Source organism: Chiloscyllium plagiosum, unplaced genomic scaffold (genome assembly GCF_037043375.1).
Source record: "Chiloscyllium plagiosum isolate Xiang-an unplaced genomic scaffold, Cpla_swu_hap1 HiC_scaffold_2, whole genome shotgun sequence".
Lineage (NCBI taxonomy): Eukaryota > Metazoa > Chordata > Chondrichthyes > Orectolobiformes > Hemiscylliidae > Chiloscyllium > Chiloscyllium plagiosum.
In genome coordinates, this window is record NW_028270140.1 from 31,111,414 (window position 1) to 31,127,097 (window position 15,684).

The window sequence follows — 15,684 nt, forward strand, 5'->3', positions numbered from 1 at the left end:
TACCCACTGAGCCATAGCTTGGCAGCAAGAAGCATCATGACGAGGAAAAAACAAAATGGCAAATTGCCTAAATGGTGCAGCCCTGACATCATTCAGGAATTTCAACAGCGTTTGCCCTGTTTGACTGACACTCCATCTACACCTTTCAACTTCTGCTACCTTTACCATTGTGTATCGTGGTAGCAGTGAGTGCTAACTACACGATGCACTGCAACAACTTACCAAGGCTCCGTTAACAGCACTTTCCAAGCGTGCTTCATCTACCACCTAGAAAGACAAGGACAACAGATATATGCAAATACCACTGATAATTCTTTCCTTCATCCCACAATATCCTGATATGGGCCTACATCTCAGTTCCTTCGCTAATGGATAGGTTACAATCCTGGAATCCTCTTCATGACATTATTATTAGTATCCTTATACTACATCGATTACAGGGGTTCAAACAGCAGCTCCTTTTCTCGAGCATCTGGAAGTGGGCAATAAACGGCCTTAGCAACTACCCGTATCTCGTCAAATCAATTTTTTAAAAGTACACAATTGTGCTTGTGAATAGTTGTAAAACCCTGAAGAAACTAACGAATATGCTGATGTCAAGTTCCACAGAGGTCGGTGTGTTTGCGGAGTGGTTTAAGTTGCTATTGTTGGGAAAGGCGGAGACAGATCTGGAGCAGCCCTGACCCCATTAGGAGGTGTTTGGAGGGAGCTGTGCTCGGGGCTGACAGCGAGTGATTCCCTCTAACAAGTGTTGCTTGCAGCGCACACAGCATCCAGTTACAACACTGGCGCAAGTCGATAATTCTCTAGTGTTCTTTCCAGGGGCTATTTTTGGTTCGCTGCTGTAGTTCATTTCAAAGTGTTCGTCCCTCTCTCCTCCTCTGCTCATTGTTGTGTGTGTGTGTGTTTTGTTGGCAACTCCCAGATAGACTTCGAGCGAAGGATATAACAGCAACTGAAGCTCAGCGAGTGCGAAGCGAGCTCAGGCAGTATGGAAAACGCCCCCATCCCCGTAGTTACAGTTCAGACCGTCCCTTACGACGACCAGAGACCCGGGACCAGCGGCTTGAGGAAGAAAACCTCCGTGTTCGAGAGCAAGAGGAACTATCTGCAGAACTTTACTCAGAGTGTGCTGTCTTCAATAGACTTGAGAGACCGGCAAGGCTGTACCATGGTGGTAGGAAGTGATGGGAGATACTTCAGCAGGACCGCTATAGAGACCATTGTCCAGATGGCAGCTGCCAACGGGGTAAGGGACAGAAAGCTTTCTAAAAAACATAAATGCCCAAAATTATTCTAATGCCATTTGAACTCAGGGGGATATCGCATTCGCAAAATGTGTCTTCATAGATTTCTGTAGGAATATCAATCTTTGGGTTTCTTCCCCCCCCCCCCCTTAACTTTTGCAAGTCACTTTTGAAATTTCACATCCCAACTAATGGGTGTTTCCCCAGTTCTGAAGAAGGGTCACTGAACCCGAAACGTTAGATCTGCTTTCTCTCCACAAGTGCTGCCAAACCTGCCGAGTTTCTCCAGCAATTTCTGTTTTTGTTTCAGATTTCCAGCACTGGCAGTTCGCTGTTTTATTCCTGTAAGTTTATGGCAGATAGGATTATAACATAAAATGTGGTGGCACTGTGTTGGAAACGTCTCACCTTCAACCCAACACGTACATTGAGTAGAGGGCACACGTAAGATTTCTTCACAGAAACATATTGGGATATGGGAAAAAAAACCCAGCATATGAATCAATTAATCACCAGTCTGGATATGAATGGTTGATTTTTCCATATTTTTCTTAACCTGCTTTAGAATCACTTTTCAAGCAGACCCAAACTTAAGGAAAGGAATTAAATATCAATTTATTTCAGCTAGGGGTGTTTAATATATAGATACATTGAAGGTTTCAGTAAGCATAACCAGTTGGTATGTTTTGAAGTTTTACATGGATCTGTATCTTAAGCCACATTTGATGATGTAACATTGCTATAACTATGGCAGCACCTCTTAGAAAAAGTTGAATTTGGTAAATTTTTCAGGTGTCATGTTTTGCAATGTCCTCTTTTCGTCTCCCTCTTGCTCTGTAGTCTCCAGTTTTTACCAGTCGCAACCAGATGTTTCAGTTTCTCTCCTAAGGGCATGTCCAAGGAATTATCGTTGTCTCCCAGTGATCATTTGTAACATTTCTTCTTGTGTGCCTGCTTTTCCTCAAAATGTTTTCATTGCTCCCATGTGCTGTCCAACTAATCTTCATCATATGTCTCAGAAAGCACATCTCGGCTGCCTTTAATTTATCTTCCGTGATCTTGCATATATTCCAAATTTACATCCCTGTGGCAATGTTGGCCAGATGTAGCGTTTTATGATTTTGTTCTTTCTTTGGAGATTTTCTTATTTAAAAAGCGATCTAACATTTTTGTGAAGGTTTGTTTTGTAAGGACTTTGCACTTTCTGATTCCGAGACTATTTGATCTTTTCTGGTTTATTAATTCCACAAAACTAAATATAAACTTTGGATATTTCTGAAGAGGGGAGTTTTGGACTTGACAGTAGTTGATATTGAGCTTAATGTTCAGCACATCAGGGGAGTATCACCATAATTTGGAAATTAGCATCTCAACTATTTGCATTTATAAAGCACCTTAAACAGTCCCAAGGTGTTTGACAGGAGTGTGAAAACGTGACACTAAAACATAAAAGGGGATGTTAGAACAGTTGAGGAGATGTAGATTTTAAGGAATTCCTAAAGAGGAGGATAGAGCTAATTGCGAAGTTGGTACTTTAGCAGCTTAAGATACAGTCACCAATAAAAGTAAGATAAAATCACCATAGTTCTAGATGGCTACTGACTCATTAAAGAGTGGGAAAGTTGATGAGTTTGACCTGAGAGTCAACACAGTTCGGGTGAGGGGTACGGTTGAGAATGCAGGGCCTTTATGGTAATCTCAGCTAGTGCAGAAATTAAAGCCGTGCTATTGGCATCACTCTGCATCGCCAGTTGAGCTAACAGAGATGTAAAATGCTTGGAAGCAAATGGCCAGAATCGGAGAAGTGCAGAGTTCTTGGCAGATATAGAATTTGGAGGGTCAGGGCAAAAGAGAAATATTTCATAGGATATCTGACATTGAAACATGCTATTTGAACTAATCCATTCATGTTAATGTTGATATTCAACTCAAGCCTCCTTCTACTTTACCTCATCTAAATCTATTATCATAACACTCTTTCTTCTCCATCACGTGTGTATCTAGTTCTCCTTCAATGTGTCTATACTACTCTATTCAGTCACCTTAGAGGTAGCTAATTCCTTATTTTCATCACCCATTGTGGAGATTTTGCTTAATTCCTTGTTGGATTTCATGGTGACTACATTATGTCAGTAGCTCAAGTTAATGGACAGAATCCAAAGAGAGCATTTCTCTTTCCCACCAGACAGGGATGTGACCTCTACTTTTCAGTGCTACCCTGCTTCTTTTCTGGCCTCGCAAACCTGTTGCACAACTTTTAGTGATTGATACATTTGTATTCCGAGATCCTTTTGTTTCTCTATTCCATCTAGACTTGCGTCTTCCAAATAATAACTGACCTCCTCCTTAGCCCTCACTTTTTTATGAACATTGAAACAAAAGCAAATACATGGATATGTTTGCCACTGACTTAGATATATCATCTTGAATCTTGAGCAAATTTGGGTGGCATTTTAAAAATTAATCAGAGGTGCTAAAACTCATAATGTATAGAATCCCTGGAGTGTGGAAGCAAGCCATTCAGCCCATTTAATCTACACTGACCCTCCAAAGAGCATCCCACCTATGGTTAATCCACCTAACCTACACATCCCTGGACATCATGAGTAATTTAACATGGCCAACCCACCTAACCTGCACATCTTTAGACTGTGGAAAGAAACCGGATAACCTGTGCCATCCCCTTTCAGGACCTTAATCTTCAAATTTTGAAGAGTGATATGGATACATCAGATGTAATTAAATTATGTTGGACCTAGACTTTGAAAGTGATAACTAGAGAAATTAAATATGTGGACAAGAGGAACTGGTTGGTCCTGGAGGCAAGGGCGAGGAATTGGATACTGATGGATCTTGATTTCAACAGCATGAATATAGGATGGAGGAATTTATAGGCAGGATAGGGCTTTTGCAAGTTAGAAGAATTAATTATTTATAGCATAGAAACATGCTGTTTAGCCCAACATTTCTATGCTCCACACAAGCCTCTACCCAAACTTCCTTATCTAAAACTATCAATGTGATTTTCAGTTCTTTCTCCTTTCTGCATTGATGTAGCTTACCCTGAAAGACATCTATTCTATCACCTCATTTTGTCTTTGCTGGTGAGTTCCATCCTGTCAACACTCTCTGGGTAACTAGGTTTCTCCTGAGTTCCTTCTTGAATTTATGAGTGAATATCTTACTAATTGGTCACTAATTCTATCCTTTCAAGCCCTTCTATCATTTCAAACATTTCTATCGGGTTCTCTCAGCTTTCTCTTTTCTGGAGATAAAAGTCCCAGCCTATTTATTTTTCTCTGAAAGGCATAACCTCTCTATACTGGTATTAAGGTACTAAATCTATTCAAATACCAATCTTCTATTTGTGATATAGACATCAGAGTGGTTCACTGTATTCACTGTAGCCTAACCAAGTGGTGGCGGAGGCAGAGTCCTTGAATATTTTTCAGGCAAAGTAGATAGATTCTTGTCAAGCCATGTGCTAAAAAGTTATCAGAGATCGGTGAGAATGTGGATTGAAGATTTAGATTGGCCATGCTGTTATTAAATGGTGAGAGTGCTTGAGGATATGAATGGGCTACTCCTGTTCCTGATTCGTACATGTGTATATGGCATAACCTCTGTACTGATAACATGTTTTGGAAAGCCCTGAGATTGGAAAGTGTTACTTAATTGCAGGTTTATTACCTCAAGAGTATACAAACCAATCTTCAACTGTAGCAAGTTTGTCATTTGGGCTACTTTATACATTTCTGATCATGTGCAACATAACAAAAAGACATTCATTTCCCCCAGTGTGTGACCATTTAGGTAAGCATATTCAGTACTTGCTTTGTTTAGACTGTGTTTATGACACCCTTTCTAAGAATGGAAGAAAGAACAGAAGGCTAAAGCAAGCATGTCTCATAACACCCATGCATCAAGAAAACAGAGGCAAAGTTTGCAGACAACAAATAAAATGTTACAATGAGGATCATTCTGTTGCATCAGAAAAATCATTTCACAATCAGTGGCAGTGGTAGACTATAATAGTAACAACTTACATTTATGTAGAGTCTTTGAAGTTATCAAAAAAAAGGCATTTCACGAGACCAATGAAGGACAGAAATGAACCCACAATCATCTGTCTCCTAAGTAAGAGAACCCACAATCATTCTGTCAAACATATTACTGCTGTTGGTGCTCATGGCCTATACACAATGAACATTTTGGGTCTGAGAAGATTCTTCCTTAGAACACGTGGCAGTACTTGGTGCAATTGAAGTTATTGGCCCTGGTCTGCAATATACTGCATCTGCAGAGAGTAATCTAACATGTCCTTGGAAATGTTTCCTGTGCTAGCTTGGATGGGAATTAAGTGTCTATGTGTTTTACACCACTTTCAATACTGTATAGAAACCAGACCAGTTGGCCTCATCAGTTCATTCATGCTCCACTTAAACCTCCCCATCCTCTTTCATCCAACTATTAGAATCTCTTTTTATTCCATTATCCCTAATGTGTTTTATCTACTTTTCCCTTCAAAGTATCTATATTATTTTCCCCAATCACTCTGCATAGCAGCAGTTTCCACATCCTCACCATTCTCTGCATAAAGAATTTTCTTACCAACTGATTTTGATGGTCTCTGTTAGACCAGGAGATAACTGTATTTTGCAGTTATCTCTCTTGAGGAGATAGCACTGCTTTTGATTTTTGATTTTGATAGCACTGTTGTCTCCAACATTTCCTGCTGGACCCCAGCCTTGATAGGCATTCATTTACTATCCCTGCCATAAGATGTACCCAGTACTAGAGTGCAGTGGAAGTAATGAGTATTCCTGATACCATATGCTATACATTCTGCTTGTGCACTCCATTGCTTGTAGAATACTGATAGGAATACCACTACTAATGACATTCCTGCCCCAATGCCCTCCAAAAAATTCTGAAAAGTTAAACTGTGTAGAGAGAAGTTGAAGAAAATATCTCTTTAAATATAGATTCCAAATTCTTACTGTGGCTTTTCTAGCACTACTGATTCCACGTACGTCATTGGTAGAACCTAATTTTTCCAGTCCAGGTTTTAAAAATATTGTGAAAGGAAGAATGAAGGGAGACAACATCAACCAGGTGCTACAATTTTAAAGTGTGCTTAGACATTTGGGGAATCACATGCCCAAATGGATAGGATAAGCTGTGCATGCTTCTTTGTAAGTATATACAGAACACAAAAAGCAAAGGAAATTATGCCACGTCTTTATAAAATCCGTGTTTAGGTACTTGCTGGAATATTGTGTTAAATTCCTCACAGAGTGCTTTCAGAAGGACAAAATGCTTTAGTGTGCAGTGAAGATTAACTGAAATTATACTGATCGGGGCTCAATATTTTGTTAGGGCTCCTCTTGCAATTTCCGGAGGACTATTTTTGATTTCTGGGGTTTTGGTTTTCTGGGACTTTCATAGAATCCCTACAGTGTGGAAAAATGGCCATTCAGCCCAACAAGTTCATGCTGACTCTCCAAAGAGTATGCCACCCACACTCACCCCCATTACCCTATCCCTGTAACCATGCCTAATGCACCTAATGTACACATCCCTATGGACAACGTAGCATGGCCAATCCATCTAACCTGCACATCTTTTGACTTCTTCAGTCTCATTCATTTCTTCATTAGATGAAGCAGTCACTTTGTAAAAATATATTGTGTGTTATCATTTGAATTAGTTGGATTCATACTGAAACAGAATAAAAATAAGCTTATAGAGACCACTTAAATTTCCTAAACACACAACAATTAAAGACAAGAAACAGAATTATGTATATGCTTTTTAAAAAAAATTGACACACTGTATATACAATATACTAAACATGTTTTCTGTGGCCTGCACTGTAATTTATTCATACTGTGTAACGACTGCTTTCTCCCATTTGCAAACCCTATTTCCTCTTTACAAGCCCTCACACCTCTTGGTAGCCTCAATGTTCTGTTTTGCCTCTCTTTCCCCTTTGCAGTTCATTTTCTCACTTTGCAGCCCTGACCCCACTCCTTATGCTACTCTTTTCTCCCCAGTGGCATTCGTGATGCCCTTTCACCTTTAATTATCAGCCCAATTAAGAGGCCACTGCTGAATGCAGCCCTAAGTTATTGGTGGCACTGCCTTGTCTTCTTTAAACAAACTAAATAGGAGTTTGTAGTCTGTGATTATCATGAATTTTCACCCGTAAAGGTATTGGTGGAACTTCCTGACTCCAAATATGCCCACAATCCTCCTTTTTGTATCTGGATGCATTTATGCTCTGCATTAACAAAAGCTCAAGATACGTAAGCTGTTGGCCATTCCTCTGTAATGGGCCACTTATGAGCAAATATCATGCCAATGCCATACTGGGAGGCATTGCACATCAATACCAGATCTTTCTTGGGATCATAGTGTGCATACATGTTTGAGAATGATAGTTGATTCTTTAATTCATCGAAGCTAGGGCCTGTCTATGAGGCCATTTCCAAACCTGACCTTTTGTTTTAAGATTTGATGCTATGATGCCAGGATGAATGCCAGGTTGAGTATGAACTTGCCATAATAAATTACCTAAGCTCCTGGACAGATGTGATCACCCTCACTTTATCTTTCAATGGGTGTAGCCTGCTCTTGTCGACTCTGTAGCCCAAGTAGGTCACTTTGGGTGCCAGGAATACACACATTTCCATTCTAAGGCATATGCACCTAAAGCACCTTAGGATTTTGGTCAAGTTCTCTAAGTGTTCCTTATTAGTTTTCCTGTTGTCAGGACATCATCTAGGTAAATGGCAACCTGAAGTAGACCTTGCAAAATGTTCTCCATCGTCTGCTGAATATTTGAACAGGCTGACAATACACTGAACGTTAGACTTGTATATTGGTACAAAGGCTTATGGGTATTAATTTTAGCATACTTCTGAGAATCCTGGATTAAACACAATTGCAAGTAAACATGGCTCATGTCCAGTTTCATGAAGGACAAATCTCCTGCTAGCTTTGCGTACAAATCCTTTATCCAAGGTAGTGGACATTTATCCAATTGTGAAGAACAATTTATTGTTTGTTTAAAAACCCCACAAAGACAAGTCAACCCTATTGGGCTTCAAAACTGGCCCATCCTGTGAATTGGAGTGGTTTAATGATTGCTTCACTTTTTGGTCTTCTGAGTTCTGTTCTACTTTTGCCCATAGGCAAATGGCACTGGAGTGAGCCTTCCAAAATTGCTTGCTGGTGAACATACAAAGTTGTTTTGGTTCTTCTGAGAGTCCCTAAACTGGCAAGTTTTTGGGTATTTAATTAGGACTTCACTTAGGCAGCCTATTTTTAATTGAAAAAAAAATTGACCCGATTTTGGTGTATCTGTCACAACTAATTTCACCCCACCAAGGTTGGGCTGGAAACTTTTACTAAAATCACTGGCAACTGAACTAGCTGCTTTTCATAAGAGACCAGAACAGAGATTGTACCCTTAACCTGCAAAGGTTCCCTGGTCTAGGTTCGCCATCTAGCCAAGGTCTCGCGCTAAGGTAAGGGCTGGAGTCCAGAACAAATTTTATTAAAAACTAGTTCTGTGATCACAGGTACAGCTGCAGCAGTATCAACCTCCCTTTGAACTGGATGACCACTTAATCAGGCATTTATCACAAATGGTTCTGATTTGGGTTTTGCTAAGGTGATGTTTCCAGGTTATGAGCTCTCCTGGACACCCTCCTGAATATTGGCCTATGAATTATCTTACTCCATTTGAGTCTAACAGGACTCTGTTGCTGTCCCGAATCGGCACATCAACAACAATTACAGTGACCTACTGGGCAGGATCCTGAAGAAAATTATAACTGTTTGGCCAAGACTTGACTTTGTACTGAGGTTTTGCTGTGGGCCGACCGAGAGTTATTCTTATCAGGATATTTTCTGAGTGAGGCTGTGCAGTTGCTTGCATTCAAATGGTATTCCCAAGTTCAGGCAGAGTGCCGAGGGTGCCCACTTCCATTAGAATACCTTGCAACTCACGTACTCCACTTGCTTCATTTTTCAATCATAAAGCTGGCATGGTGGCTCAGTGGTTAGCATTGCTGCCTCACAACCCCAGGGACCCAGGTTTGATTCCAGTCTCAGTCAACTGTTTGTGTGGAGTTTGCACATTCTCCCTGTGTCTGTGTAGGTTTCCTCTGGGTGCTCTTGTTTCCTCCCACAATCAAAAGATGTGCAGCTCAGGTGAATTGGCCATGCTAAATTGCCCATAGTGTTCAGGGATGTGTAGATTAGGTGCATTAGGCAGGGGTAAATGTAGAGTAATAGGGTAGGGGAATGAGTTTGGGTGGGATACTCTTCGGGGGTCAGTGTGGACTTGTTGGGTTGAAGGGCCTGTTTCCACACTGTACAGATTCTATTCTATCCCAAGTCAATTGTAGCAACTATTTGAAGTCCAGCTAAGCTTCATCCATTGATCGTTTGTGCACAGTCAAGTTATTAATCCCACAAACTAGATAGTCTCTAAGCCATCTCATTTAAGGTTACACCAAATTCACAGGCTTCTGCCAGTCATATTGACCGAGTCAAAAACCCTGATGCGGTTCCTCTGGTTCTTGAATTGCTGAGTTAAAGCAATAGCAAATCAGAATTAAAGAAGACTTAGGTTTGTAATATTCCTTAAGTATGTCAATTAATTCTCAAAAGATTTAGTGTCAGGAAAAGTTAGGTTCCTAATGACAAAAAAATGCTGAAGCTCCACAGGCTGTCAGGAAAATTACTTGTTCTTTTTCACTGGTATAAATGGTGTTGGCCCAAAAAGAAAATGACTGGGCCCAGTCATCGACAAAAGGGTGAAATGGGTCGAGCTTTCTAAACTGACGCATGATGTAAGAAAATGCTTACTTATAACTTCAAGATGACTGCTACAAGTGAGTTTCTCAAGGATTGTGCTTTACTCTTGTTGCCACTGAAATAACTCTGCATCTTGAAAGATGTCCATATTACAGAGGAGGAAGTGCTGGATGTCTTGAAATGCATAATGGTGGATAAATCCCCAGGACCTGATCAGATGTACCCTAGAACTCTGTGGGAAGCTAGAGAAGTGATTGCTGGGCCTCTTGCTGAGATATTTGTATTATTGATAATCACAGGTGAGATGCCGGAAGACTGGAGGTTGGCTAACATGATGCCACTGTTTAAGAAAGGTGGTAAGGACAAGCCAGGGAACTGTAGACCAGTGAGCTTGACGTCCGTGGTGGGCAAGTTGTTGGAGGGAATCCTGAGAGACAGGATGTACGTGCATTTGGAAAGGCAAGGACTGATTAGGGATAGTCAACATGGCTTTGTGCGTGGGAAATCATTTCTCACAAACTTGATTGAGTTTTTTGAAGAAGGAACAAAGAGGGCAGAGTGATAGATATGATCTATATGGACTTCAGTAAGGCGTTCAACAAGGTTCCCCATGGGAGACTGGTTAGCAAGGTTAGATCTCATGGAATACAGGGAGAACTAGCCATTTGGATACAGAACTGGCTCAAAGGTAGAAGACGGAGGGTGGTGGTGGAGAGTTATTTTTCAGACTGGAGGCCTGTGATCAGTGGAGTGCCACAAGTATCAGTGCTCTGTCCACTGCTGTTCGTCATTTATATAAATGAGTTGGATGTAAGCATAAGAGGTATAAGTTAGTGTTTGCAGATGACACCAAAATTGGAGGCGAAGAAGGTTACCTCGGATTACAACGGGATCTTGATCAGATGGGCCAATGGGCTGAGAAGTGGCAGATGGACTTTAATTCAGATAAATGCGAGGTGCTGCACTTTGGGAAAGCAAATCTTAGCAGGACTTATCCACTTAAGGGTAAGGTCCTAGGGAGTGCTGCTGAATAAAGAGACCTTGGAGTGCAAGTTCATAGCTCCTTGAAAGTGGAGTCGCAGGTAGAAAGGATAGTGAAGAAGGCATTTGGTATGCTTTCCTTTATTGGTCAGAGTATGGAGTACAGGAGTTGGGAAATCATGGTGCGGATGTAAAGGACATTGGTTTGGCCACTATTGGAATATTGCGTGCAATTCTGGTCTCCTTCCTATCGGAAAGATGTTTAGATTAGATTAGATTACTTACAGTGTGGAAACAGGCCCTTCGGCCCAACAGGTCCACACCGCCCCGCCGAAGCGCAACCCACCCATACCCCTACATTTACCCCTTACCTAACACTACGGGCTATTTAGCATGGCCAATTCACCTAACCTGCACATCTTTGGACTGTGGGAGGAAACCGGAGCACCCGGAGGAAACCCACGCAGACACGGGGAGAATGTGCAAACTCCACACAGTCAGTCGCCAGAGGCGGGAATTGAACCCGGGTCTCTGGCGCTGTGAGGCAGCAGTGATAACCACTGTGCCACCTTGCCGCCCACGGTGAAACTTGAAAGGGTCCAGAAAAGATTTACAAGGATGTTGCCAGGGTTGGAGGATTTGAGCTATAGGGAGAGGTTGAACTGGCTGGGGCTGTTTTCCCTGCAGCATCGGAGGCTGAGGGGTGACCTTCTAGCGGTTTATAAAATCATGTGGGACATAGATAGGATAAATAGACAAAATCTTTTCCCTGAGGTGAGGGAGTCCAGAACTCGAGGGCGTAGGTTTAGGGTGAGAGGGGAAATATATAAGAAACCTCAGGGGCAATTTTTTCACTGAGGGTGGTACATGCATGGAATGAGCTGCCAGAGGAAGTGGTGGAGGCTGGTACAATTGCAACATTTAAAAGGCATCTGGATGGGTATATAAATAGGAAAGGGATATGCACCACGTGCTGGCAGGTGGGATAGATTGGGTTGGGATATCTGGTCGGCACGAACAAGTTGGATCGAAGGGTCTGTTTCCGTGCTATACGTCTGAGTCTATCCCATCACCAATTATATGTACAAATGCATAAGCCTATGACAATTGCACTACCTCTCACTGAGTCAGGCATTCGGTGCTTGAATATCCCTTTATGTCAGCCAAGGGTCTCTTAACAGGGAATTTATATTCTATGAGGTCCACCTGGCTGAGATTACTTTAAGACAATGTGGAATTTAAGGTCTGTCTAATTATTATTGGTAGAGGATAGACCACTAGTGAGCATCAACAAAAGAGGCACTTGTTTTACATAATAAGAAACAGTTTATTGCATAATAGCTGTAGGTACAAGTGAAACAGAATTACTTGAGAGTATCAGCAGCCAGAAATGACACATTTGGCTCAAACAGAACTTTTTACGAGAGACATGATTCTCTGTGAGCAGTCATCAGATTGAATGGAACTTAATGTAATTTCTAAATTAACTCTTTCAGAATCATTACCTTATATCTCCCCCAACTTTTATTCCATGTAAATATTTATATGTTCATGTTCTAATATCTTTACATTTTCCACTACTCCATTTATCCTATATTTTTGAATTCAAAGAACAAAGAACAATACACCATAGGAACAGGCCCTTTGACCCTCCAAGCCTGCGCTGACACATTTTGCCCTTCCATACTAAAACTGTCTTCACTAACAGGATCGTATCTCTCTATTCCCTTCCTATTCATGTGTTCGTCCAGGTGCCACTTGAATGTTGCTGTTTTGTCTGCTTCCACCACCACCTCTGGCAACTCGTTCTACGTACTCACCACGCTTTCTATGAAAAACTTGCCTCGCACATCTCTTTTAAACTTTCCCCTCGCACCTTGAATCTGTGTCCCCTAGTAATTGACCCTTCCATCCTGGGAAAAAGTTTCATACTTTCCACTCAATCCATACCAATCACAATCTTATAAACTTCTACGAAGTTGACCCTCAACCTCCTGTGTTCCGGTGAAAACAAACCCAGTCTATCCAATCTTTCTTCATAGCTAAAACTCCCCCATACCAGGCAACATCCTGGTAAGCCTTCCGTGTACCCCCTGTAAAGCATCCACATCTTTCTAGTAGTGTGATGGCCAGAATTGTACACATATTCCAAGTATGGCCTATCTAAAGTTCTTTAAAGCTGCAGCATAACGTGTCTATCTTTATACTCAATGCCCCTTCCAATGAAGGCAAGCATGCCATAGGCCTTTTTTACCACCTTATCTCCCTGCATTGCCACCTTCAGTCATCTGTGGACCTATGCACCCAGATCCCTCTGCATATTAATACTCCCAAGGGTTCTGTCATTCACTGTACAATTTCCACCAGTACTTGACCTTCCAAAATGCACCACCTCACTAATAGGTAAAGCTTCCACAGTCCTACTGGATCACTGGGCGGCTGTCTCACTATAGAGAAATGACTTGTGGTGGTTTAACCCGAGGGTCACCACATCTTAGGCAAGAGGGGAGGTTGAGGAAAGTTGTTCATAGTCCGGGAATTGAACCCACATTGTTAGCATCATGGTGCATTGCAAACCAGCCAACTGAACAAACCAACTCTGGCTTTTGCATAAGTCTTCCAGAAAGCATTCCCTCCTGACTTGGTAGATGGGTAGGCTTTTGGCAGGAGAACTGTTGACCTTTATTCAGATCCTGACTTTGAATGATCTGAGAGCCATTTTCCCTACCGGAGGATCCTTTATTTTTTGGCCTTCCTTTGTGGAAGGTGTCATTACTGCTAAACATAGTAGTTGGTCCATTACCTTATTGAGAGAACTCTCAACCGCCTGTTTTTTCTTCACAGAGGGACTCTTTCCTGCTGTTAACTCAGGTAGTTGCCCCATAATTCCATCTGGAGGACATTTTAGTCATGAATTTTCATCATGGCAGATAACTGCTCTAATGAAACAAATATTATCTTTTTTGCAGTATCTTGGACTTGTGGACCAGATAATTGTTTTTTGACTTTTTTTTATCCATTCATGTATGTGGGTGTCATAGGCTAGGCTAGCATTCATACTTATCCCTAATTCCCCAGAGGGCTATTAAAGGTTAACCACATTGGTGTGAATCTGGAGTCATTGGGTAGACCAGATGGGAAAAAGGTGACAGATTTCCTTCCCAAAGGACGTTAGTGAACCAGATGTCTTTTTTCACCAATTGACAATGGTTATTTGGCCAGCATTTTATTCCAGATTTTCACTGAATACAAATGTCATCCTTTGCCATTGTGCCAATTCAATAAGTATTCCTCTTTTTGCAGTATTCAGGATGTTCAGACAAGGCAACTACCTCTTGTTGACTGTGTCCTGAATCTGTAGACCTTGAAATGGTTTCCATGAAGTCACATGCATATCATGTCTGGTGGAACAAGCTTTTACGCTCTACCTGCCAATAAATCTGTGCTGACATGTATAAGCTTTTTACTTCAACTTGTTGATTAGATTTCCATCTCCAGTCATCCACTGTGCATGGCTTCTTGATGAACTAAATGTATTAACATCCTCAGTCGCATTCCTGCAGGATTGCTGGTAACTCTGCACAATTTTCACCGCTGATAGTGACAGCTTTTCTTTGAGACACAACAGATTGAGATCTTCTGCAATGATGATAGAAATAAGTCCTGTAAAGAGCTCCCTGATGACAGTATGAAAGAATTCTCTTCCACCTTGATAGATAATTTGGATAGATTCTTTCTCCTGTTTGGGTTCTACTATGAGATGGGGGGGGGACACAATATCAGTTGCATCTTTTGACTGGTTAGTCAACAATAGTTTCTTTTCTGAACCTAGTTTGGACCAAATTAAACTTCTTCTGCTATCCAAGGATGTTCAGGTCAAGACATGTATAAGCTCAAAAGTAAGAAGTGTTGATTGCAAATTACATAAACAATTTCAAATCCCTTATTCTCCTTGTGCTGCTGCGCTACTTGTAACATGCCCATGTTCTTAAGAGTTATTCTACTTGCACCATGTATAATCATTAGTATATGCTTTAACCTCTGTCTCTAAAGCCATGGTATTTAGTCTGAGAGAAGAATACAAGCGCACCTATTCATGGTTTAGACATGATGGGATATCCATTGACATAAACAAGTTCTGTGAAACTGGAGTTGTTTTGAACCCCAGTTTTCCCTGGGAATGCCTTGTGTATCTTTTCCAGATATTGTTTGACATGGATATATTGACTTTAGGAAGAGATTCTAACAATAATACATCGTCTGAGCACACCTTTGACTTATTGCCGCTCGTTGAAACTTTAAATGAGTTTCCCAAGTAGTAGCAATTGTCTACATGTTTTATTTGGCTTTCTGCACCTATTGAGGTTCTGTTCCATGGGGCCGAATCATGAGTGGTGTTTGTCTTGAAGGGCAAATACTCCTTTTCAATTCTGATTATCCCAGCCTGTCTTTTTGCATTGTTGTAGTAATTTTTCTTTCTCTCATACCATGATAAATCTCAAATCTTACTCCCAAATCACCAAGTCATTCCCACAGAGCCTTCTTCTCTTAGGTTTTATCCCAGTGTGATTTGCTTTTACTCTCTTCCTAAACCATACTTTTTTTTTCTGTACCTCTCACCACCTCT

General features: G+C 41.2%; 1 protein-coding gene across 1 annotated transcript in view; it reads left to right on the forward strand.

Annotated features, from left to right (window-relative positions):
* Positions 1 to 706: 706 nt before the first annotated feature.
* The window catches only part of pgm5 (phosphoglucomutase 5), a 174,594-nt gene continuing 159,616 nt past the window's right edge, over positions 707 to 15,684 (forward strand). The window contains exon 1 of the mRNA XM_043716994.2: positions 707 to 1,249. Within this exon, the coding sequence (XP_043572929.1) occupies positions 992 to 1,249 (258 nt within the window). The 5' untranslated portion in view covers positions 707 to 991. The remainder of the gene's footprint in view (positions 1,250 to 15,684) is intronic.